The following is a 26,621-nucleotide window of genomic DNA, read 5'->3' on the forward strand; positions in this document are numbered from 1 at the left end:
AAAGTTGGTGAGAAGACGCTTATTCTTGTTTATAATGTACATATTGCATTTATAAATACACACAGAAAAAATTTTGGTAACTCAAATAGCGGAAGAGAACCTGTTCTTTTTTTTCATAGGACAAAGTATTCTGAGAAATTGCTGCTTCAAAGTTGTCGTTTTATTTTTTTTCAGCTTGTCGTTGCTTGTGCAGATTCTGAAAAAGGCTAGGCAAGGCTACTAGCCTAGCGATCTTCCGTCTTACAGGATCATTTTAATATGTCGAGTAAAAACCACATGCGTGGGCGACCACCCTTACATAGACAAACGTTCAGCAATTTATGCGCAATGATATTTCAACTAACGCAGTGCCAACGCGGCTTACAGTGTACCACAGATACATTCAACTACCTATGCGCTATATGGGCCTCTAATTCTACAAACAAAGATAATGACACGTTTTAAAGAAAAACTAACCGTGAAAACACAACTGCGCAACACACAAAACTTGAAATGAATAGTCCGGGTTAATTGGGGACCCGTTTGGCAGCAGTTTTAAATGACATCTGGTGCACATTTCATGATGCAACTTCGTGGGGACGTTCTCAAAGAGTGTTAAAATATTTTGGCAGTATAACAAGGACAATCCAATTTGTAGTCGGTTTTGCTATCTATCCCTCCTTAACAAACGCTTGGTGCTATGTATATGATGCTAAATTAGGGTAATCTTTTCATGTTAGTATCAGTTATCAGGTACTTGCCATTAGTAAAAAAGGTTTGGCAATATCTGGAGGCCATATTAAAAAGACACTTTTACTAGTGTGACTGCTTACACAGTGTACTTTAAAATGTTTACCTGAACAAGACTAAGAGGCGACCTAGCCGTATCCTTCCGCAAACCTTTCACTTTTCATCGCTGATCTTTCAAAAGAGCTTTTAATTGTCCTTCTAGGTAACATTGATGAACGGAACTCCCCAAAAGATGCTAAAAATTGCTGAGGCGTTCAAAAAGAGTGGCTTCAAATTGCCCTGTTTGAAGAAACTTCGCACTCAGGGAATGATTCTTCCTGAGCGGATAGCTCAGGAAGTAGTCTCAGCACTTGCTCCGAGTGAGCTTCGTGACTGCTACGGGATGACCGAAGTGAGCGGCTATCTCGCCGTACCACCCAACGGAGAAATTTCTAAGGGCGACGTTGGCTTTCCCGTTAGCAATACCAAGATGAAAGTAAGTCATCATTTGCAATTTGTTATCATTAAAATCTGCAGGTGTAAAATATTCACGTAATAAATCGAAGTGCTATAGTTCCTGCCTATTGAAGACGGGATAAGGCGATGTAATGCTCTAAACATTCCATAAGGCGATTGCAGGGGCCGTATTACGCAACAAAACTGTCTTCGGTAAAGTTCGCCGAATAATATGACCGCTAGGCCACACGCTAGAAAACGATTATCATCATTACGCTGATAGGAAGCAAAAATGTTTTTTAAAAATACAATACTGGCAGAAAAAGAAACCAAAACTCGCACTATGCGTCAACAGAAAGTGCTCGTAAAAGACACTTTAGGCACCACAACGGACAAGACTGAAGACACTTCAGAGTTTCACAGTACGTTCACACAAAACTGATTTTATATATTACATTAGCATTTTGTATCAAAATGTTTGTTTGTCGTGGTGCTTTTGGTCCACCCCAAGTTACATGTAAACGTCAGCGACGCCGTTATACTTCTGGAAATAATTATGAATTCTAAGACACTAACCCCCTTTTCTGTTCTTAGATTGTTCACACTGAAACGAGGCGACTATTAGGGCCTTTGCAACGTGGTGAAGTTCTATTCCAGTCCCCGTATGTAATGAAGGGATACTACAAGACCCCAAAGGCCACTTCAAGTTTTATTGACTCCGAAGGATGGATACACACAGGCAAGCAATCATTAATATTTGTTCGGGGTATTAAATGCAAAAATGTCGGTGCTTTTTGTACAAGCGGCCGTAATTTTTTATAACACTAGCGCAAACATTGTTTAATTTATTACACGGTAGCAAAGTTTCATATTCTTAAAAAAATTATTTGCTGGTTCTGCAAAATTATGTTGGCAACTTTATTATCGCCTTGTTTGTGTAATATATATGACCTGCCTAATTGCTGCGCGGGGTGTTCTTTTTCCACAAGGAGAATTTCTAGGCTAAAGGTCGTAATTACAGCATGGTAAATTTTGGAAAGAATAAATTTCATTTTGAACTTCCGCGAATCACATTGGTGTTGACGTTTCCTTGACGCCGTAAAACTTGACAAGCCATAAATCAAAAATGGTTGGAAAAAGCGCATGCCGGTCAGTCCTCTTTTTACTAAAGCTAGTAAGTGGTACCATTATTGATTGATTGTGGGGTTTTACGAGCCGCCGCAACGCAGGCAAGGACGCGCGCCGTAGTGGAGTGCTCCGGATTTATTTTTACCACATGGCGATCTCTAACGTGAGCCGAAATCTCGTACACACGGGCGATTTTGCGTTTCGCCTCCATCAGAATAGCGGCCGCCGCGGCCGGGAATCGAACCGGCGGCCTCGTGCCCAGCAGCGCAACGCCTTAGCTACTGAGCAACCGCGGCGGGTAAGTGGTACCATTATTCTCTTGCCATAATTTTGAACGGAACACCCCACTCTTCTTATTCAAATTTCATCTTCTGCCGGGGTGGTGCGATGACCTCAACTTGCAAAGAATAACTTTTAAACCGCGTTTTATTCTATTTTCGGCACTTCATTGGTCTACGGCCCTAGAAGGGGTGACACGGGGTGATTCTATTTTATCCTAGTTATTTGGCTCAAATTCTTAGGAAACAAACGTAATATATAGTAGGTTTTCCATCTCAGTTGTGAAAACAATCAGAAGAGTATACGGTAACCCTTCTACAGCTTTACAGCACACGTCGGGAATATACTCAATTCGTGGCGACAGCAGCTTATTCACGTGTAGTTTGATATTTGTTCCTTTCTTTTTTTGTAAACGTGTAGCATTTACGACGCTAAATTAATATATATAGTCCGTACTTTCTACTTATAGCACAAGCAGTGTGGACCACTTGGATTGTTTCTGCACATAGATATTGTTTCAAAATACACAGACGAGCTGACGATTGTTTCTCCATATTTTGTTTTTGGTTTTTGGAACTCGTACTAACGTATCTCCCACCGTCTTCGACCTGCCCTGAAGGACAGCTGATGGTTCGTAAAAATACGTTTTTGGATGATTGTGCAAATTAGTGGAACGGTCTGCAATGCTGGTATCTAAAACTGCGCCAGTTAAATAAAACGTTGAAGCAAGCAAATTCGCTTTTCCGTGCTTTCACGCGCTTTTAAAATGTTCTGAAAAATGTAGTCATCTTTATACTTCCCCCATAGAAATCTTTATATACCTTTCTGCATTTATGCCTTACATTGATATGCCTTTCCCCAAGGTTGTGCTACCAAAAAAAAAGAAGCGTGCAATTTCTCTTCTCTGTCCCAATGCGTAGTTTATAAAGGAAAAGGACCTTAGGTGGCCCATTCTTCGCCAAAGCCCGTTCGTGTTCCAGTTGTGTGGTAAAAGAACTGCAGTAAAACGTAAATAAAGAACACGTGAAAAACGCCCTGCGGCCAGTATAAAAGAACAGTTGGTGTTGTTCATCCTTTTTGTGGCACTACTAACTTACCGGGTTGTCAATATATTGGGAGCATTAGGGGCTTTTCACCCACTCAATAAAAATCCCAAAACTATTACTTAACAGCTAAAAGATGTAGAATAGTGCGTTTCGCGTGTCTCCTCAATCTGGTGCTCGTGAAGTAGAAGTACACACCCGTCGTCCAGGACTTTTCCTTTACGATGTAGTAGTGTATGTCGGACTGCTTTCTGACGTGAATTCCGTCATAAGACGAAGAATGCAAAGCGAAGAAAGTTAAGACATGGGAAATGACCCAGAGACACGCTGTAAAAAAGTGGGCAGAAGTACACACTGCTAGAAAACAAAGGAACAACAGACCAGGAAGCGACGCAAACATGAAATCGCAGCAGGTAAACTATGAGAGTAGTTAGGCTGTCGCCTTCAATGTGCGGAAGCACATTTAACTGCCTAGAATAATTTCATTTAGCCGTTGCCCGCTATATCTGCACATGCCGCCCTCCGTTCTTAACATCTCCATCCGGCTGATTCTCCAGTCTTGTTTTGTACTTCGGGTCACAGAGCACTAAAACGCATTGCATATATATATTGCCTTAAATGTGGCCAAATTTTTATATTCTGCAAGTTGTCTGTTTATTACGTACTAATTTATAGGTAATTTCACCTAACCAATATATGTTTATATCGACATTCGTTTTCTGCCGTAGCCAACCTTAGCATAATCAATATAGTTGGAATTTTGCTTTTCTTAGAGACGCAGCACCCCTAAACAAGAAATAATATTTCACTTGCAGCGACACCATCGCCATCGTCATAATTAGCCCCACAATCACCATCAGCGGGGCTTGCCCGGGAGCGTCAGCAGTGCCACGCGCCAAAGACAGTTGGAACGCGACTTAGCAGCTGGGGGGCCGCTTGTTCTGGCCGGGCTTACGCGACCTCAATAAACGTGGGAAGCTGCATCCGCTACACGCCTGCTCCCTACAAAGTGGTGACCCGGACTATCCGCGCCTGTCACCCGCACAGCGGCACACCGACATGGTGACGTAGGGAGACCCGCTTATACCGGAGTTTGACCCACGCCACCTCAGAGGTTGACTTATCAATCTTGAGGCTACGTTCTCGCTCAACTACGTCACCTTACAGCCGTTCAAGCACTACATCCTTCGGGAAATGCTTCCGCTCGAGATGCGTTGCGCCCTCACCTGACGACCACCCCACGAAACCCCCTACGACGACCTTCGGGTTGCCATGGTCGCACACTACAGCCTATCCGGACGATCTGTTTCGGTCTGCATCAGAACGGGTACACGCACGCTCCGCGCCAGCTTCATAGCCGCACACTGTACTCTCTTCGCCGCCGTCCTCGCCCGTTGACACTAGTGTCGCACCGCTGAACTCCACCTTCAGCGCGGCAGCCTGACCTACACCGACGGAACTGGCAGCCGACGACATCGCGGACGCTCACCGACTACAGCCTGCCTCGTCCGCTAATAACATACCGCGAGGAGGCGTGGGTGAGCGACGAAGCACCGAGACTGCGACCTACATTCCGCCTCGGTTAACACTGGCGCCACCTACATATACGGCGAACCTTTCTCTGACATCACCCTACGACCAGCCCATCGTAACGCTGCCCCCTCCAAGCCAGCCAACACGGCAGGCGCTGTGGTCCATCGATGGGACACTCATCGAACGCACCCACCACCTGTCGTCGTTATACTGCGTGTACCGTCTCGGTGAAAGATAAGGAGCAGCATGAGTCTTCTGAGCAAGACGACATCAGCTGCAACAACATTGTGGATGCAACCGACGCGCCTTGGGGCAACCTGCGTGAAAACCAAGACACATGCAGGGCCGCAGCCTCTGAACCAGCGGAGATTGTTATTTGTGAACTTCTTGCGCTCGCAATTTTAAAAGGAACGGTTCAGAACCTGGAAGATACCATTCGCCCTCTTCCGCCTCCTTCCTATCCACCTCATGCACTTGCACGTGGTCCTTCCCCAAAGGACGCCGTGTCTTCTGGCCCAACTCAGGACAACTACACGCGAACGCACCACCTCCGTGTACCTTGCCCCCGACTCGTCACTCTAAATACATGCAACACTTCCATGACAGTGCAGACGTCACACGCTCAGTGGAGGCGACTTTTCGACCGTACCCATCGACAACAATTCGGTTGAGTTCGGATGCCAGTAACCACTCTACTACATGACTCGCGTGCCTGCACACAACATAAGCAGCGTCACTTCAACCCCTACGACGGTGAACGGCCTATCTCTCGCTCATTCCTAGAGGAACGTGGCGGAGACAGCGCTACTTACGCCGCACAAGTGGTCGACCTTGGCGCAACGAGAAAGCTGTCAACATATCGAAACCGCCCAACTCTCGTGGATCGTCTCATACCGGTTCCTTGGCAGCTTTTCTGGCTCCGACAGTGCACTCGAACTTTCGGGGACATCACCCTCGCCTCCGCGCGCTGCTAGCAACCTCCGCCCCGCACGATGCTAGTTTTCGCGAGCGACCACTGCACCACTCCCAGGCAAGGCTCACGAGGGAAAAGCACACACCCTATCCCTCCCTGGACGACTAGGACAGTGTAAGGACATTGACCGCGGACAAATCTCACTGATAACCGGTGTTATACACACCTATACATAGTTTTTTTGGTTCCGCTGAACATCCGTCCTCCATTTTCTCATAACGCACTAGGGGGGCGGGAGGAGCCCTATAGCGAAATCATCGCCATCGTCATCATGAGCGCCAAAATCACCATCAGTGGTGCCTGAAACGCGACTCAGCAGCTGGGCGGCCGCACTCGTTCTGGCTGGGCCTACGCGACCTCAGTAAATCTGGGAAGCCGCATCCGCTTCACGCTTGCTTCCAACACACTTACTTTCACAAGAGAAGCAATTGCACATACTCAGTATGTCATAAATGAACGTGGAAAAACTGCTTTTCGGAATTCAGCGAAAGTAACAGTGCCTGACCTATTCAGAATAATTTCTTCCTATCTCAGGGAGCACGGTGTGTCTTGACTTGATAATATTTTTTGGAAGAACGGTACCGCATTGGGTTTCCTTCTGCCCATATTTTAAGCAACGTGTTCTTTTTGTTTTATTTTTGGAACACCAATCAGGTGCGCGCTTCCAATAAAGCGCCATTAATGAAGCCTGAAGACTTTGGCACAGCTGGTTGCGATTTGAGGTCCTAAGGGTTACACGTTTTCTTAGAATATTGCGCCTAATGTATTTCTCTAACCGCTTCCTTCATGCGACCAATATGATGTCGAAGGGCGATTCAACTCAGTTTATGGAGAGAACGTTTAATTTTTGTGTCTAGGATTAATGTGGTTTTGAGCCACCAAACCTGAATCCACTGGAACCTTTTTCTCCGCAAACTCGATGATTGTAAAAAAGGCATAGTTCAGTCGTTTGCTGGCCAATGTTGCCTAACAACTACACTTACCTTAAACAAATTTTCGTTTCTTGTGGATGTACTCTTGTTAGTGAACATTGCTCTCATATCATTTCTCTATAGCTTCAATAACTATGCTGATAGCAGGCCGTCCAGGTGCCAAGGCAAAAGAAAATGTAAGTACGGCTATCGTGCCCTACACCTAAAAAGGACTGGCAAAGAGTGCAGTTATATTCACTTTTATTGTGCCAGATAATTTTGCACGGCTATAACGAAAAGTAACTTCAAAGAGCAAAGACCTATAGATTCCGGCTCAAAGCAGCGAAAGCCATTTTTGCGTGCAAGGAAAAAAACATTTTCCTAATGCCAGGTAAAAACGCCCGTCGCGCATTCCCGAAGATGCCTCTATGGCCGGCTTTGTGAACACGACAATCACGTACAGAAAGTAGCTGTGGCAGCCACCTTGCGGCGGAATTACAGCGGAAGTACAGACAATTTTTAGGATAACTGCACCTGAAAAAATAGTTGCGACAAAAATACCCGTTAGCATATCGAGGCGTAAGAATTTTGACCGTGTAGTGAGTGAGAAATGAAATTGTAGGTCAGCCGAAGACTTCGTGGTCAATAAATACGATTGCGGCCACCCTAACGGTGACTTAGTGGCTAAGGCATTGTGCTGCGAAGAACGTAGAAGCGTATGCAATTTACGGCCTCAGCTACCACTTTTCTCATAAAGGCGAACATCAAAAAGTTGCGTGTGTACGAGATTGCGGCGCACGTTAAAGATCCCAAGGGGGTCAAAATTGATCTGGAGCCCCCGCTACGGCGTGCCTCATTGCCAACGTTGCTTCGGCGCATTAAACCCTGCAATCAATCAATTAAAGTGTGACCTCCTATTCCTGAGAGGATAAAACCTCTATTCGAATGTACTATATGAATTTTTAAAGTGGATACATTTTGATCATTCGGAGAAACATTTCTGGTACCAGAGCTAAGCCCGTGTGCCGTCTCTTCTGTGTCCGGTTTTAACTATGCTAGGTTTCAACCTTATCAATATACTATCCAGCACATCAGTCTACACTCCCTTCTATTGGTGCTTGTTGATGACAGGGGACCTCGGCTACTACAACCACGACGGAAGACTATTTCTGGTGGGACGAATCAAGAGCACCATGTTCCGGCTAGGCAAACACATCAACCCTTCTGACATTGAGCAGTGTCTGTACGGCCATCCGAGCGTCGCAGAAGCTGCCGTCTTGCCCTTAAAGAGGCATGACACGGATGATGACCCGGCGGCCATTATTGTACCAAAACATGGCGTTGTCGCTGACGGAACGCTGGCCGAAGAAATAAGGACTTTTGTGGCAGGTAACTACTCAATCCTGAACGCACAAATCCTTTGGACGTTTGTCTACAAGAAATAGATCTCGAAATTATTTTTTTTATTCCAGCGAAATTGTAATTCGCCATTTCTGTATCCCTTACAAGAGAAACACAAGCTTTGCGTTATTCTTATCATGTCTCAGTTATTTTAATGGCTCAGTTTAGTGCAGTAAGCATAAATAAGGACTAAATTGAACACCTTCTTTGTGAATTTGGTAGTTTTCACCGCGACGTTTAAGACCCACAAGTACATTAGGCATACACTCTTTATATTGGCCAGTTAATTCTCTTTTAATGAAATTTTTTATTATGAAACAAATTACCCTTCACTGTCTTTCTCATCTGTCAAGAAGCGGGAACACGGTGAAGTTGGCCAAAAGTAGGATTTTTTTTAAAAACGACAAAAATGGGGCTGACATTTTTCCTACCACCTCAGAGGGTTTACGTCCTGTGTAACGGAGAAAACCAATCCGCTCGAATACAAAGGACAGCCGTCGGGTCGCATAGTGTTTTGAACCAATCAGATTTAAATATTCCAGCAGCACAATGAGCGCGTTATTGTTCTCTGCGTGAAGTCTGTCCTTGCTCATAACCTCCGGCTCCACTAACGTCTAGAGAGAGAATAAGAACATTTTATTGTCGGCTTGGGCTACTATATCTATTTACCTTACGAGAACAATTCACGTTTTTGTGAGTACCGCCAGTTTTAGTCGACATCAACCGTCAAATGTAGGGAACCTCCGCTGTGATTTACATCGCCCTTGTCTCACCCACAGCGGTCTTTTTGGTACTTGCGGCCACAGTAAAACCATGCTGTTCCTTTTGTTGTCGCGGTTTTGCTTCGCCTTGGAAATGTTTCCTATCTACATCACTTCAACGCATTGCCCTTACTCTATAACTTCTTTTCTTGCTTTTGTTGGAGGCTACATGCCTGTGACTTTTTGCAGGGGCGTGGGTTTGGGTCATTCACGCATATATTACGAATTCCACATGCCGGTTCTCTAACCTCTTCCAAAAACAGATCTTTTCCACTTTCTTCTAGCACTAACGTCGATCTAAAATTTCCGTACAATTATACTAGGCAAACACGTGGCAGTTTCTCCCCTTCAGTTTTACACTCATTTTACGGAATTATGCAATAAAACATCTATCCCAATTGTTTGCCAATGCCTTAGGTGTGTATCCCCTAAAGCGGAACGAACACCAACCCTGCCCCAAAGCACTGCATGCCTAGACCAAGTCACACCAAGAACCCTCAAAATCACACCACGAACCCATCAAGGAGGAAACAAAATTCTAGATGTGTGGTGCAAAAAATATTGGTGTGCGCCCGTTTATCTGGGCACGCGTTTTATAAAATCCGAAGCATACGCAATGGCGGCCACAGTAAGAGAGAACACGGCAGTGCATGGGGCCGGATACTACCTGAGCTGTTTAACGCGGGGGACAGATGTCAGTCCAATCTATCCTGTTTCCGATGTGCCGGGCGAAATATCTAGCAGGCTGGATGCACTGAAACAGTCGGTGTGGCGGGTCATGCGACCGCTCAACCGGGTCTCTGGGCGGAAACGCGTGCGGGGACCCTTCTCTTTGCGCTCATGTTTTCGACCCTTGACGGCGCCGCGGGGAAACAGTCCGCATGCACGTTGTGGGTGTGCGGACAGCACAGAGCTCATTGGGCGCATCGCGTCAATAGGCGGCAGCCTACAGTTAGGGTGCCACGAACAATGGAGAAACGTCCCCATCCCTGCTTAAAAATCGAGCCCCGCAGGTTGACACCCTTCCTGACTCTGCATGCCAGGCGCCGCACGTGGGTGAAATCGGGTATGCAAGTGATCAGCAGACACGAAATTGTGTGAGGCAATAGCGAGTCTCCTTGGTGTAAGCTCAGAGCGCAGTGAATCACAGCAGCATGCAAAATGCAAGGCAAATATTGGCACAAGAAGATGTTAGGGAAAGCTACACTTTCCGCGTCAGCAAGCTGCCTCTCGGCACTACGTTCGGGCCAAAGCAAGAACCCAACTATATAACTAATGTATCAATTATTTTGAAAGAATGTAGTTTTGAAATACCCTTGTTTGAAAGTGATTTTTTTTCTGCTTTTTATAGGCATCCCTCAGTCGAGGTAAAAAAAGGTAAACGTAAACGTGCAGAATAGTGTTTTGCGGTTTTAAATCTCCAAAAGCCTCTTACATGTAGCCTAACTGTCAGAACACATTTCGCGTTGTCCTTGGCATTTGTGCTTTCGTTATTTATGAGGAAATAAGAAAGGTGACCTTTCTACCCGAAAAGGGGGGTAACACTCAACGAGAAGTATACACTAAAATATTGAAGTACTGTTCGCAACAGCTGCACGTACGAAAAAAAAATGACGCACACTAAACTCCCAACCCTGTAAGTGCATCACCAGGAGCGCGGTGTGTAACTGATAATAATTAACCAAGCTCCACAAAGTATGCTTAGTGTCGTCTAGATCATAGCATAGTAAACTAGTGGCTTTACCGTAACAACGCGAAATGCGATGGCATCACATTCATTCCGGAACACTTGGGGTGTTTTTTCCGCCAAATATTCACCCTTTGAAGAACTTCAGTAGGAGCAAGAGCAGAGGAGAAAAAGATTATTTAATTAAAGCCCACAAGAATTTTTCTTTTCCCCGAGTGAAGAACGCCATACTCAATTCCCAGTAATCAGAATGCTAACGTGTTTTTTGCTTTTATCCCGGGCCTTCTAGCCTTTCCTTTTGTGAATTCCAAAGTTGTGTACAACCATTGTGACTTGTTTTTTTTTCCTTTTATTCCTCAAGAACGTTTAGCGCCATACAAGCACCTACACGGTGGAATATACTTTACGCATTCTATTCCGAAGACGAGCTTTGGGAAAGTGAAAAGGAAGCTTCTTCAGGACTTGGTTTTGTCTTTGAAACGCATGGATCACGAGCCTTCGTAGCCTGCTACAATGAATCTTCGTGGAAGCGAAGCCGCAATAAAAGGATACAAAAAAGTGCTTTGTTACACTTGAACCAGCGTTGAAAAGTAGTTTTTACCTGTAAAAAAAAATTCTTGCGAATTTTTCACAGAAACACCGAAGCATCGATTTCCGATAGATCCACAAGTGTACTTATTATTACGCAAATCGGTATAGGGCTAGGATCCAGCTGGTCGTATCGGGCAATGGAGCGATGTAGAGACGAATCGCACGCGAGAGTACCCCCATTGCGGCGCCCACTCACAACCCCAGGATCGTAAGACTGGAAGCCACACCTTCACCGCAAGTGAGAGGAGGAGGAAAAAACTTAATTTGTCCCATCCGTTGAGTGCAGTCACTCAAGACCAGTGAGGGGTGTCCTCAGTCCAGGACTCCCTGGCTGTAGCCGGCCTTCCGGGCCCTATTCACCAGCCGAAGCTGGGAGCAGGGGTCGTAGCTGGTCAGCGCCGCCGCCCACTGTGAAGGAGTAGGGTTGGGATTGGGAGGGAGGTCTGGGATGTTCGGGCATTCCCACACTATGTGGTATAGTGTTCCTGATGTGGGGTAGAAGATGCACCGAGGGGAGAATTGGATGGGGAATATTTTGTGCCAGAGCGTGTTGTGGGGAAAGGTGTTAGTTTGAAGCTGGCGAAGTATAACTCCTTCCTCTTTGGTCAGTTGCTTATGTGGGGGAGGAAACTGTTGGCGGGATAGTCGGTAGTGAGAGAGGATGTCGTTTTATGTTAGCAGGGGTTGGGGCGTATAGTTAGTGGGGGTGGTTGGCATAGGGTTGTGGCTGTCCTCAATGGCCCGGTGTACTGCTTCTCGAGCCGCGGTATGCGCCGCTTCATTGCCGACTACGCCTGAATGACTTGGTGCCCAGATAATGCAGAGGTCAGATAAGTGAGTTTTGGTTTTGAGAATATTGAGGGTTGCTGGGGAGAGAGAGAAAATGAAATAAGTCCGGGTTAACAATTGTCCTAAAGGGCGGATAAAAATTTCCCACAAAAACATGCCCACACAGCAAAACGTCTGTGCTTAGACCTGTAGCCGCCTTTATCGAGATCGTTGTAAGCTTTGCTTCATAAGATGTCTTTTCCACATGGAATATTGCTCATTGAAGCAAGTCGGTCTTCGGAGGGAGTGCCATTACAGAAACATGGGATGTCTTGTGCTTTATTGAAACTATCTTCAAGCACACTATATGACAGGCAGCCGCAAGACAACCCCAATACTATTGTGAGTTTTATTTAGTTTTGAAAGTTTCAGAGTTCCCAGTGAAGTGTTAAATATCATAGAATTGTCGTTCGGTTTAAAGACATGGTCTTCTACAAGAGAGAAACGGGCGGCCTCTTTTTTCCCACTCGAGTAAAACTCGAGTTCGCCAATGCTTGTATAGGCTGAATAACTAGAAATTATGCTCAATCGCAAAATACAAAAAGACGTGTTTTGTTTTGGGCATTCCTTGGACTACGACCCGCACAAAGCATACAGTCAGTCACATTAAGGCTCGGCACCATAGCTTTGCGGATAAGAATAAAACTGCGCAAAAGGACGGGACGGAAGAAGAGGACAACAAACCAGGCGCAGACTCACAACTAAATTTATTCAGAAACAGCCTACGCACCTATATACCCTTCCGTGCAAATGCGCACAGTCGCATGCGTTTAATCACAAGGACGCGTTTAAAAATTCATACTCACTACAATACAAAGATAGTGACGCTTCGCTAACGCATTTATCACCATTTTTTCGTATATGAAAGGCCTCTATTAGTTCCCTTGCCACCTTTTCCTTGCTCCGGCCCAGCACTGTGGTTTTTTCCAGTTGCGGCTTGCAGGACTTGTTTTCACATTTCTTGCAGTGGTGCGGAAGGTGCGAGCCAGCTCCATTCTTTATTGACAACTGGTGCTCTCTTAGCCGGTCGTTCACACATCGGCCAGTTTGGCCAATGTAAACCTTCCCGCATACAAGCGGAATCATGTATACAACCCCAGTTGCGCAACCCACATACGGTGTGGTATGTCCCTTCAGGCAGTCTTTTTTGTTGTCCGGTCCTCTCAGGATTTTGGGGCACAAACTGCCAACTTCCGGGGGGCAGAGAATACAACCGGCACTCTGTGCCTGTTGGCTACATTTTTGAGGTTGTGTGCCACCCTGTGAACATAGGGTACAACCACCGGTCTCTTGCGCTTAGTGGTGTCCGTCGTGTATGCGGCCCTGCCCTTCACCTTCTGTAGCAACGACTCGGCTACCGCTGTCAAAACGACCACAGGAAAGCCAGCCGTCTGCAGCCTGGCAACCTGAGCGACGAAGCTCTCTTGCACCCTGTGATGGCATGACTTCATCAGAGCACCTTGTAGACAAGAACTCGCAATGGCCCTTTTAACAGTCTTGGAGTGCGCGGAACCATACGGAAGCAGGCCTTTCCGCACTCTTGGCCGGTACAACCAACAAACGTGGTCTGATAAAAGCGTCATGTTAATATCTAAAAACTGCAGGCAGTCATTGTGAGGCAGCTCATGGGTGAAAGAAAGACCTTTCCCCAATCGTCTAAACTCGCCTAAAATCTTGTTAGTAGCGTCCAGGTTAGTTAATACCGGTGATGCCTTTACAAAAACCAGGAAATCATCGACATATCTAAAAACTTTAAGTACTATTTCTTCGTCAAGGTCACGCTCTAGATTTCGATCCATACTGGCGAAGAAAATTTCACAGAGAACAGGCGCCACGCATGATCCTATACACACACCCCTTCGCTGCACGAACAACTCGTCCTTAAAAGATACAAATGTAGACTGCAGATAAAATTCAAGCAATGACAGCTCAGTGCACTTAAGTTGCAGGATCCTTTCGTGACCAAAAATTCACTGGAGGTTGTCTCGTTTTTGAAAGAAGACCCGCCTGTTGGCTCTGCGTTTTCGGTGGATGTGACCGATCTGTTTTATTCTATACCGCACAAAGAATTGTTCCTTGCTGTAATAGATTGTATTGAAGAGGGTAACGTTGTTTCTTTCCAGAATGCCTGTGGCTTGACTGTAGACAATTTTATGACATTGCTTGAATTTTATCTGCGGTCTACATTTGTATCTTTTAAGGACGAGTTGTTCGTGCAGCGAAGGGGTGTGTGTATAGGATCATGCGTGGCGCCTGTTCTCTGTGAAATTTTCTTGGCCAGTATTGATCGAAATCTAGAGCGTGACCTTGACGAAGAAATAGTACTTAAAGTTTTTAGATATGTCGATGATTTCCTGGTTTTTGTAAAGGCGTCACCGGTATTAACTAACCTGGACGCTACTAACAAGATTTTAGGCGAGTTTAGACGATTGGGGAAAGGTCTTTCTTTCACCCATGAGCTGCCTCACAATGACTGCCTGCAGTTTTTAGATATTAACATGACGCTTTTATCAGACCACGTTTGTTGGTTGTACCGGCCAAGAGTGCGGAAAGGCCTGCTTCCGTATGGTTCCGCGCACTCCAACTCTGTTTAAAGGGCCATTGCGAGTTCTTGTCTACAAGGTGCTCTGACGAAGTCATGCCATCACAGGGTGCAAGAGAGCTTCGTCGCTCAGGTTGCCAGGCTGCAGACGGCTGGCTTTCCTGTGGTCGTTTTGACAGCGGTAGCCGAGTCGTTGCTACAGAAGGTGAAGGGCAGGGCCGCATACACGACGGACACCCCTAAGCGCAAGAGACCGGTGGTTGTACCCTATGTTCACAGGGTGGCACACAACCTCAAAAATGTAGCCAACAGGCACAGAGTGCCGGTTGTATTCTCTGCCCCCCGGAAGTTGGCTAGTTCGTGCCCCAAAATCCTGAGAGGACCGGACAACAAAAAAGACTGCCTGAAGGGACATACCACACCGTATGTGGGTTGCGCAACTGGGGTTGTATACATGATTCCGCTTGTATGCGGGAAGGTTTACATTGGCCAAACTGGCCGATGTGTGAACGACCGGCTAAGAGAGCACCAATTGTCAATAAAGAATGGAACTGGCTCGCACCTTCCGCACCACTGCAAGAAATGTGAAAACAAGTCCTGCAAGCCGCAACTGGAAAAAACCACAGTGCTGGGCCGGAGCAAGGAAAAGGTGGCAAGGGAACTAATAGAGGCCTTTCATATACGAAAAAATGGTGATAAATGCGTTAGCGAAGCGTCACTATCTTTGTATTGTAGTGAGTATGAATTTTTAAACGCGTCCTTGTGATTAAACGCATGCGACTGTGCGCATGTGCACGGAAGGGTATATAGGTGCGTAGGCTGTTTCTGAATAAATTTAGTTGTGAGTCTGCGCCTGGTTTGTTGTCCTCTTCTTCCGTCCCGTCCTTTTGCGCAGTTTTATTGTTGTCATGGAACACCAACTAGCCCAACAACGTGCTTTACTTTGCGGATAATCCTTCTTCACAAACTGGACGGGCACTGTATTTTTAATAAATTTGGATCCATGCTCTATTTTAAGTGCGAATGCACTTCTTAAGCGAGCCTGAATCGTCCGCCGCCGTTGTCCGCATAGCAACAGCTGCGGGTGCGCGCGCTCCTCGTCTTCCTCCTCGTCTTCCCTAGCAACGGGGGGAGATGGGCGCGTGCTACTCTCCTCCTCCTCTCTCCGCTCAGTGACTGCGGGTGTTGGGCGCCTCCTCTCCACTTCGGGCGGGAGAGCTCTCGCTCGCGTAGCGGGCGCTCCGCATTCCGACGCGTGAGGGCGCTCGTGTAGCCCTCGCCGTAACGGCGGGCGCTACTCTCCTCCTCCTCTCTCCGCTCAGTGACTGCGGGTGTTGGGCGCCTCCTCTCCACTCCAAGATCACGATATCCACCGTAATCGCGCAATCAACAACCGTGCATTCCCACTTACACACTCTCCCCCTCGGGGAAGTGCGAGGGAATTTTTTAAAATAGAGGCAGGTCAGAAGTGTCTAGTCTTTTCAAACAATACATAAAAACCACGGATCTGTCGAATAGCGAATGTGTGCAATTGTGTCGAATCTCGTTTAAAAGGCAGTAGTATTAGGACAGTAATTTAGTTCGTTATATCCAGAATTTATTACAACAGTATAGCCAAAAATCTTCAGAAGGTTCTGTAACCTAGTTCTCAAAAACATTCTTGCTAGAAAGACGCTATATCTTTATCTTCAAACCTGCTACAAGCACGGTAACTCTTATCTTTCTCTGTATGCCATTTCAAGCTCAATGAACCAGAACATGAAGGAGGAAATTATAACCTAACAAAGTGCATTGGACAAAACGGGCCGGTGAACCATTTTTGTTCTTCAAGGAAAGATGTGTTCTTTGTCTTCTGGTTATTCACAGCGCTTAGCCGCATGAACATTTACGTAGTGTCCACGAACAGCGGGTCCTCTCATATTTCTGCAGTTTTGGACGTCAGAAATTTTTCCAAGTTGTTTCACAGCCTACTGGTCAAAGATGTCTTTTGTGCACGCCGCTCTGACAGTTTCACTTGCAATACAAAAAAATAGGTGTCATTGAAATAAAGCGTGACAAACCCAATTTTGTATTTATTTTGCAATAGGCGATAGTTAGCTATACCATGGTTGGTTGTAACTAAGTTCAACAGTATAATAATGTCAAAGAAGAAATTTAAATTTTCCACCTTCGTAAGTATGTATATTTGTGTAAAAGTACCTATGTATTTATTTATGTATGTCTGCATGTATGCACGCATTTAGCTATGCATTTATATTTAAAGGACGATGAAAGTTTGAAGATACTGGTAAAACAAGAGGCAAAACCTAAAGAGATGTAGTGGCCTCTGTATGTTACGTACGAACCTTTCCAGAAGAAAACTTCCCTTGGTCAGCGTAACAACGGCCTACCCCGGCACCCTCAAAACAGGCATAGGTCCCCCATCTGAGAACGTGAGAAAGAGAGAAAAGGGGGTTGGGATATGGAAGTAGAGCGACAGCAAGTTGAGCTTGAAAAGAGCAAAAAACGCGAAGCAAATGAGGATGTATTTAGAAGGGAAGCTTTGTGTGTGCACACACCGACTGTGGTTTGTGATGAATTCCCAGATGGCGACAGGGAAAAGCCAATATGGAAGAGACTCTATAAACATGAGAAGAAAAATAAGGTGGGTAGAAGGCGTTTCGTAGTGGCGCTGTGCGACCTGTACTATTCATTCAATTTTTAAGCGCTTCATTTTTATCTTTAATGGTTGAAAATCTTCTGTAGATATTGTGTAATTTGAGAGAGCAGTTTTAGAAGCTAGTGTTTGGAATAGGCGGCCAGATGCCTTTGGTTTTATGCTGTTCGTTGAGCTATACGTTCGTTTTCAGCTCGTTCGTACACTTGTAGGACTTGTCCAGAAAACCACGGTGGATGTGACTTTGTCGAGTTAATTTAAGTCGTCCCTGTTATCAGTGAATCCTGTTCTGGTAGACTTTTCTACTAAATCTATTGTTTGAAATATTGATGGTGACTCCTAGTGCTGTGTAGGTACTGCTGCCTGTCGGTCGGTAATATATTAAGGGTGGTTTTAAGCTTACAACTGTCTAGAACTGCGGTAGCATCCTGGGAGCTGACTTCCTAATCTGAATGCAGGAATGTGCATGTAGCAACCAGATCCGAATAAATAGGAGGTTGGGGAAACAGAAGTTTGTGTGAGTACGCGTTTGTGGTCCCCAGCTATTGAGATAATTTCTATGTAGCGGATCTATATCTGAGGTTTATGCAAGAAAGTTTTATTAATGGTTGCCTAAAGCTGTATCATAGCATTGTTGGCGTAGTTCGTCGTGACCGGAGAGTAAATGCTGATTCTGATTATTTCCAACTCGTAAGATGAGTGAAGCACAAAAGAGTTAGGAGAACTTATTTCATGCGGCCGCTTACAACAATGCCGCCTGTTGGTGAGGGTACGGTACCAAAGCTTTTGGTATAGCTAAGATCACATCTACAAAAAAATTGCGTCTAATCCACACTGGGAAGGTGGTTGGAAAGCAAAGCTTTAAACGACTCTCACAATTATTGCCCATGTGGCATCACTTGAATTCACACACGTGCCTCTGCAAAGAGTAAAATCAGGGATTCTGCCAGCCATTCGCACCAAAGAGGGCAATCCCCCTCCCCTCACCAGCCGTTACCTGTAATTCGCGTGGGTAGCGTCCGGAGCGAACGTGCCTCGGCGGGAACAAAACGGAGAGGAATGTCTTTCAAAAGGTGAGCAGGCGGCGGCACGCGCGCTGATCCGTCTTCTCTCTCACTTCCTGCCGTCACTCTTCTTTCAGCTGTTGCCATCAAAGCACCCTCCTGCTCTTCATGCGCTGAATTTAAACCAGGCCCTACGTTACCTTAACTAAAGCAGATGGCCAGTTCGTCACGACGGCGCGCCCGCCGCTGTGAGCAAGCACCTGCGCGGGGAAGGCTGGGTAACCATTAGTGATGCCATCTACGCTGTGCTCCGTGATTGAACAAAACACCGCCGCCGCGGTGGGCGTTCCTTGCACCACACGCCAAAAAAAATTGTTGCCTGGTAAAGCTAGAAAGCTTCGCTTTAAAAAGCGTGTTTCAAACTCAATACTGACTAAACGTCATGCATGGAGTAGGCACCTTTAGAAAAAATATTCCCTCGCACTTCCCCTAGGGGGAGAGCGTGTAAGTGCGAATGCATGGTTGTTGATTGCGCAATTACGGTGGATATCGTGATCTTAATGAGTAGTCGAGAGATTACACACACGCACACAACTACAAAGAAAGATATTTCACTCGTTATTGCTGGTACCGTTGCCCGGTCCGCCATCATCGTTATCGAGATGCAGGACCAGCGACCGCTCTCGACAACGGCGCGCGCTCGACTAATACCCTCCCGCGCCGCGCGGCCGCTACATGAGCGCCCTCACGCGTCGGAATGCGGAGCGCCCGCTACGCGAGCGAGAGCTCTCCCGCCCGAAGTGGAGAGGAGGTGCCCAACACCCGCAGTCACTGAGCGGAGAGAGGAGGAGGAGAGTAGCGTCCGCCGTAACGGCGAGGGCTACACGAGCGCCCTCACGCGTCGGAATGCGGAGCGCCCGCTTTGCGAGCGAGAGCTCTCCCGCCCGAAGTGGAGAGGAGGCGCCCAACACCCGCAGTCACTGAGCGGAGAGAGCAGGAGGAGAGTAGCTCGCGCCCATCTCCCCCCGTTGCTTGGGAAGACGTGGAGCGCGCGCACCCGCAGCTGTTGCTATGCGGACGACGGCGGCGGACGATTCAGGCTCGCTTAAGAAGTGCATTCGCACTTAAAACTACACCCATATATTGAAAAACTAGTGTAACTGGTGCAGTGCCAATACTTGACTAGACAACCCGCTGCGTTACCAAAAAAAGACTTGTAGATAAGTATCAGACGTATAACGGTATACAGGGATGACACAAAATGCAAAATATCTACACAAACTCAAATCCGCCCAAGCAAGCTGGAGTCGCCCCGTCATCTAACGTGATCAGGCCAATATACGCCCTTCGAAACTGAAAATGGCGTAGAGCTCAACCGCCATGTTGCAGCGGAACCTACCGATCGCGGGCCCTACTAACTCAATTTTCAAGCAAAGCTTTCTAGCGCTACTAGCCAACGGTTCTTTCGTGGCGTGCGGTAAAACAAACTCTTAAAACTTGGGAGGTGAAGCGGAGGAGGGAGGGTTCCACTCACGAAGCACACTAGAGATAGCGCCGCGAATTTACCTTGCAATTCCCGAGCCGGAGTGCCTGCTTGCCGTCGGCGGCGTCTGCGGTAATAATTTGTCGTCTGCTTCAGCGGCGGTTTTTTTTTTGCCCTCTTTCGGTGTAGCTTCGCTTTCATTGGGTGGTGCATCGGCAAAGCTTGATGAACTTGTTCGACAGTGCCTCCAGCGTGACCCGCACCCGACACAATTAGGTGATCAGATGGCAAATATACGTTAAGGATTGGTTTGCATGGCGGGAAAAAAATGTACAAACCCCATACATACATCTGGCGGGTAGAGAAACGCTACCTTTTGCGCACTGCTTACGACTAATAGGACTCCATTTGCTAAATTGGTGATTACCAATTTGGTTGTGTTGTAAGAGGTACTACAAAAGGCGAAAGTAGTAAAAAGTTCTGAGAAATAGGAATTTTAAAAATTCCCTCAGCGTTCCTGCAATTGTCAACCTAACTAAGCTAAATAGTTTAAATCGACATAAACAAAAATTACTAAAGTCACATGCCGCATTGTTTGGCGTCTGCGCTTGTGTAGCGGGTGGTGTAGCCCCGAGATAGCAGATCAGGATGGCTATGTTCCGCTGTGTCGCCCTTCGAAAGACGCTCCTCCCTGATTTGTCTTTCCCGACTGACGGCTCGGCTACAGCGGCGGCGTCCGCCGCTGTAGCCCGGCCGTGGCCAACGCTTCTATTGCGTTTGGGACGTCGCCTCCGCGAATGCCAGGTAATAGCTGGCAGAATCTTTAGTTTCACTCTCTGCAGAGCCACTTGTTTGAATTCAAGTGACGTCGCATGGGCAATTGTTGTCGGTGTCATTTAAAGGTGTGTTTTCCAACCACCTTAAGAACGTGCATTCGACCCATTTTTTTTATCGCGTGCCTCAGCATGCAGAATATCCCCAGAAAACGCACACAACGTTACCAGTATTGGCTAACCAAAAAGACGTTCTCATCCGGAAATGTACGAACCTAAAATATTATGCATGCTGTCATGTGTCTGGGCACCCCCTAATAGGGGGACGCATCAAAACCCCCGAAAAAATGAGGAGAAAGAACAAAGGAACGGCCATTTGAAGTGCGCGCCAGGAGCGCGCCAATCAGCAAGCGCCAGTGCCGACGCACCAAGGAATCATGGGCAAAGGTGGCAGCACACTGGTCGGCCAATCAGGGAAGGCCACGCATGGGACAAGTGGCGAGATGGCCATATAAGGACAGGGAGGAAGCAAGAATCCAATGGTAGTGCGCCACGGGAGAGCCCAGAGGGTATAAAAGCGGGGCGCACAAAGAGAAGGAGGAGGCAAGGAACCGAAGAAACCAGGAGGTGGCCGGAGCACGTGGGCTTTAACGAACGAGCCAGGGGGACGCGGCCAGGCCATCGACTACGCCATCCGAGCCTGGGTGGGAGCGGGCCGACTTCGCATCGGCACCGTCATCCTAGGTGCACCACGAACCAGTGTTTTCGTGGCCCCAGTGGCATCGGTCGGGCAACAGCGGCCAGCGTCTACGCTCCGTCGACGTTCGTCTTGACGGCCCCGAAATGCTACGTTTGGGCCGAGCCTACCTGGAACCTCCAGCGGCAGCGGCTACCATGGGGTAGCCACCGAGGAGGCACGCTGCCGAAGGGATGACCGCGCGCGTCGAACGCCGGCATCAAGGACCTCCAGCGAGAGCGGCTACCAGGGGGTAGCCACAGAGGAAAGAAGTGACGATGCGCGGAGCCCACGCCGTCCAAGGAGTGACCGCGCGCATCGAACGCCGGCACCGAAGAAGCTAGACGAGGAAGGCGACCACCGAGTCACGGCCACGAAAGGGTGCGACACGTCAGCGCCGGCGACCAGGGTAGGCCAGTCCCATAGGGACGCAGTCTTAGGACACAACTAGGGAGTTGTGGTTTAGTGAGATCACCTTGAGGGTGATAGAATAGGTTGATTTTGACGAGTTCTGTAGAACTTTATATGGTAGAGACCTTTGGGTTAGAGTTGAATTGTATGTTAGGATTGTTAGTTAGAGATGTGAGTGTTTATCGTTTGTGTGTAGTTTAAATATTGAATGCTTTACCTGAGGGTTTTTTGTGTGTGCATTAAATGGATGTTGTTAAACAAGTCAACGGCTTCCCTATGTTCATTACTCACAGCTGGTAAAGACCACCCCACCATCCGTTCACGTGACACATGCTCTTTGACATTGCTGCTTCCCAGCAACCAGTCATAGGCCCCTTTTCTACTTCTTAGTTACAATGTCTGCAAGCATCTGCGGAGGGACATTTTGTTATACCACAAATCACCCATGTTTGAAAGACTCATTCATGTCTCCCGTGCCCGTTCACATATATTGTGCACGTGCACTTTCACATATATTTTTTCACAGGAAATATACAGGAAAACCTACCCAGCGTATCAAATCAAGCCTTATTATTTGTAAGGCGGTTACATCTAATGAGGACTCCATTGTATTCCCGCATCGGTTTGACAACCCGCGCCACATCTGTGAGGATCTCGAGCCTTATAAACAGCAATCAAATTTTAGAACTCCACTGCATAGAAAATTTTAAAAATTATATTATTTCGTAACTTACAGTGCCCAAAAACTTCTAGAAGTAGTGTTTAAATCGACGAATAAAATTCATTCCGGTAATAAAATCACCTTAATTATAATACACTTACACGACGCTTACATGGCGCTTTATATAAATCTCACATTTGCGCCTCCAACACTGTTACACTGATACTTTGTGCACTCAGCTGCGTACACACCGCCTGCTATTTCAGCGCTGTTTCTTGTTTTTCTGTAGAAATGTATTACATGTTTACACCTAAACTGAAACTTTTCTACCTCCTTGCAGCAGTTTTCTCGCGTTCTGTAACTGCTTCTCATTTCATATTTGGTATCGCTCGGAAGTAAATGCTCCAAAAAACTTTTCTTCCACTTATCTCAAAAGGAATTGTTAAATATCCGTTGTTTCTCGTTTTATTCGAAGTTTGAATGAATATATACATATTGAATCTTTGGTTACTCATACGTCTTTGATTTTCTGGCTTTCTTGAAACTTTTGCTCAACGTCCCGCATCGACACTACCGAAATACTTCTGCACCCCTCCTTTGGTCCCCTATGCAAGTAATTACCAGACAATTCAATCACAATGATGCATCGGTGCGGCCATACGTGATGGTGAGATCCTGTCGATGGTTTGTAGGTTCGCTTTTGGCGGTGAAAATTGACGTTTTTGGAACACGGCAGTCCATCAAAAGCACACTGGCCAATGAAGACCGAGTGGTACACGCAAAAACAAAACAATATTTACAATAATGCACAAGAAATTATGTACAGACCCGAGGGCAGAAACTTGTCTCTGAAACGGACCAAATGACTATTGACCTAGGTACACAAATTTAGCCTTGGACTGTTACGTATTTACACCTTAGACAGGAATTGTTTCACGTCCTGAATACAAGGAGACTAATTGTTCCCGTTGCAAAAGTACCGCCAAGACTGCCATTGACAGTCTCGCACGCGAATTTAACATGTTAAGCCCATTATACGGTGCATCACCGCAAGTTTCAGTGCTCTCTCTAGACCTTCCAAAGAAAAAAACAATAGCGGTTCCGAACGCTCCCTAACTCACCCTCCACAATTGACTCCTCTACAAACGCATTTTCATAATTAAAAGCAAAATAGGCCCAGGGGCGTATTTTGTGCAGCACGCGAGAAGCACAGCTGCCGTAGTGGCTTTAGGTGTCGATGCAGCCTGCCTGCTAGGCGCACCATAAAAATTACTCTTACCGCTAAAGTATGTGAAAAGACAGTTCGTAAACGACGCTCTCTCGTTACTGCCACAGAGGTAACGGCATCCCGTGACATCGCTGACGAGAACCGCGTCCCTCAAAGGCCATTGCGGTAGAGACTCCAAAGAGACAGGGGGAGGTTGTTCGAATGTGCGCTTCACTTGATGTTGTGCATCTTTTAGTCTCGCCACACCCGCGCCAGTGCGGAACAAGAAATGAACAGCTTTAAATGCGTAAGAAAAACGCGGCAAGTTCGTGTTACTTCCGCTGCGATCACAACACTGCTCATATAGGCCCCGCAGACACCGTCCGGTAAGAAAGAGCCCGTCCGCTTGAGCTTCACCAATGCTCCGTGCAGTCTCTTGTGTAAGTTGTTAATTACTGAAGTGGTAAGTTTGATAGTTTACCAGTGTTTGATTCTTGTAGCACTAAGATGAATGTTGATGTTGCGCAAAATGCAAAGCAGAGATGTCTCTTATCTGCTATGTAACTGACACCTTTATTACAAAAAATTGAAGTACGCAAAACCGTTATTCTGCGTGGAGAGCAAGGAGATGGTATCATATACGCTTTGGCCTCTCCCGTTGGAAAATTTCGAGCAAGATTTGTGGCTCCCTTTTATGTACGTTTTGATATTTGTAACAGCTTCTAACCCAGCGAGACCCGCCTAAATATTTATTTTTTTGTACATTTAAAATATATATTTGTATGCTGCGTTTGTCGTCCTGAATTTAGGGTGAAACAAAGGCGGGGACGAGGGCGCTTTTTGTTGTTCAACAGTTGGTGGGTTTCGGCGGGGTGTACGCATTGGCGTTTCTGCTTGTGCATCCAGGTCAGCTATCTTTTCTGTATATCGAAATTCTTGTAGGCTTTTCGGCACGTGAATAGTGGTTGTACACCTTTTCTGCCCAAGGTTAGGGGTTTAGAATGTCGATTTGGGGCAGAACAGAGACTCAGTAAACGAAGGGTGGGCATTTTTAAAAATAGTTCGACTGAAAAACGGTTACTTAAACCAACTGACATTGGTGTGGTCGGGCACCGTGCCAATTCTTGTATAGCCTGCGTTCCGTGCCTTTAAGAGAAAGGGGAGGCAGACTTGTTTTGCACGTGCTGAGTTACCATTTCCGTACCCAGATAAAAAACGGTAGCGACACACCTTCATTGTAATGGACTAGGCATTCCGTCAAAAGGACAACTGTTCAGAGATGCCAAGTTGGTGCGGACTAGTGATCAAATGGCGTATACTGCTGGCGGTCAAGCACATGCGGCTGTGTAGGGAAAGTTTACTCTTACGGTAGTGTCGTATGTTGGATCTAGGTTGTGTAACATTGGCAGTAAATATGTGGGGTTGAGTTCCAGCCAGAATAAGCTCCCAAATCTGAAGAAGCATGGCTTAGTTACTGGAAATAAATAACTGCAATGGTGCTACTCGGATTTTACGGTTTATAGAAGGCACTTAGCAGTGGGAACTTGTGGTGTGTCGTGAGGAATAGAGCAAGTGACAAGCTATTTTCTCACAAGGGTATTGCCTAGGTCGCATTGTGTTAGGGTTACCTCTCCGATTGCATTCATCGGTAGTCTCCACCATCAGTATACAGGTGCCGACCCTGACTATTATTATTATGCAAACGTGAGTTGGTTTTCCACTTACGAATAAATGTTCGGCACTTTGCAGTGAGCGGATGCAACTTTCGGAAAACACATCCACGTATCACTTTCCCCAACGATTCGAAGGGCATTGCAGGCACACCAGTAAGAAGCAGTTGTTGTCTTCGAGAATGTCGGAACTAAAAAGCGAAAGAAATCTGGTACTCAGACAGCATGTTTTCAAAAGTTGATATGCGTCAGTACTAGCGTACTGAAGGTATACCGACAAGGCACAGAAAAAAACCCACGCAAAGACGCTATGTGTTTGCGCTCGAAATGCGGGATGCGTTATTATATTTTCGTATCGATAACAACTACCTCAAGTTGTCTTCTGCTTTTCAAAGAAAGTAGCCCTGTACTGAAACGTAAATACTCTTTTTAGGGATTCATTATACTTTCTGTGGTCTGTACTAATCGAGGAAGCATAGCAAAAGAAAACCTGCGCAAAAGCACAGACGCACTAGGCAACCGGAAAGAGACGACTGCGCTCCTGTCGTCGTTTTTCTTCAGAAGGATGGCACGTAGGGCTAGTTGGTTCATAGTGACCAAATAGAACATGAAGCGCAAAAAAGGACGGGGCAAAAGAAGAATAAACGAGGACACAGCGCTGAACTCGCCACTAAATTTTATTAGAAAACACACACATATAAATACCCAATTCTGAAAAACCACGTGGCTTCCCATCATATCACCCGCGATTGCAGCAAAAGTACAGCGTTGTGAAAGTACACCTTCCAAATACCACATAAAACGCACTGCGCGAGACAGTAAAACAAAATTCACTCCATCAACTTGGCAAACGCGATAATATCACTGACAAAATGCACGTGCCAAAGACCACCCTACTGCGCACCGCGACCATTCAAGAACACATCTCGGCTAATCACATTGACGGAACGCTGACACACCTTTCTCCATTCTTTCTAATGTGATACGCTTCTATAATTTCCCGTACACATTGGTCCTTATGTTTCGCTTAAGGACAAACGTGTCGTAATTGCTAAACGTAAGCACCAACGTGTACGGGAAGTTATAGAAGCGTATCACATTAGCAAGAATGGAGAAAAGTGTGTCAGCATTCCGTCAATGTCGTTAGCCTAGAGTGAATATGTGTTCTTGTATGGTCGC

At 46.4% G+C, this 26,621-nt stretch overlaps 1 protein-coding gene across 1 annotated transcript in view; it reads left to right on the forward strand.

Moving 5' to 3' along the window:
- The window catches only part of LOC144142045 (uncharacterized), a 37,856-nt gene extending 26,436 nt beyond the window's left edge, over positions 1–11,420 (forward strand). Inside the window, exons 7-10 of the mRNA XM_077673473.1 lie at positions 932–1,204; positions 1,759–1,903; positions 8,163–8,420; positions 11,242–11,420. Coding sequence (XP_077529599.1) covers positions 932–1,204; positions 1,759–1,903; positions 8,163–8,420; positions 11,242–11,384 — 819 coding nt within the window. The 3' untranslated portion in view covers positions 11,385–11,420. The remainder of the gene's footprint in view (positions 1–931; positions 1,205–1,758; positions 1,904–8,162; positions 8,421–11,241) is intronic.
- The last annotated feature ends 15,201 nt before the right edge of the window (positions 11,421–26,621 follow it).

The sequence above is a fragment of the Haemaphysalis longicornis genome, unplaced genomic scaffold (genome assembly GCF_048455015.1).
Source record: "Haemaphysalis longicornis isolate Haplotype H1 unplaced genomic scaffold, Haemaphysalis longicornis Haplotype H1 scaffold_6, whole genome shotgun sequence".
Lineage (NCBI taxonomy): Eukaryota > Metazoa > Arthropoda > Arachnida > Ixodida > Ixodidae > Haemaphysalis > Haemaphysalis longicornis.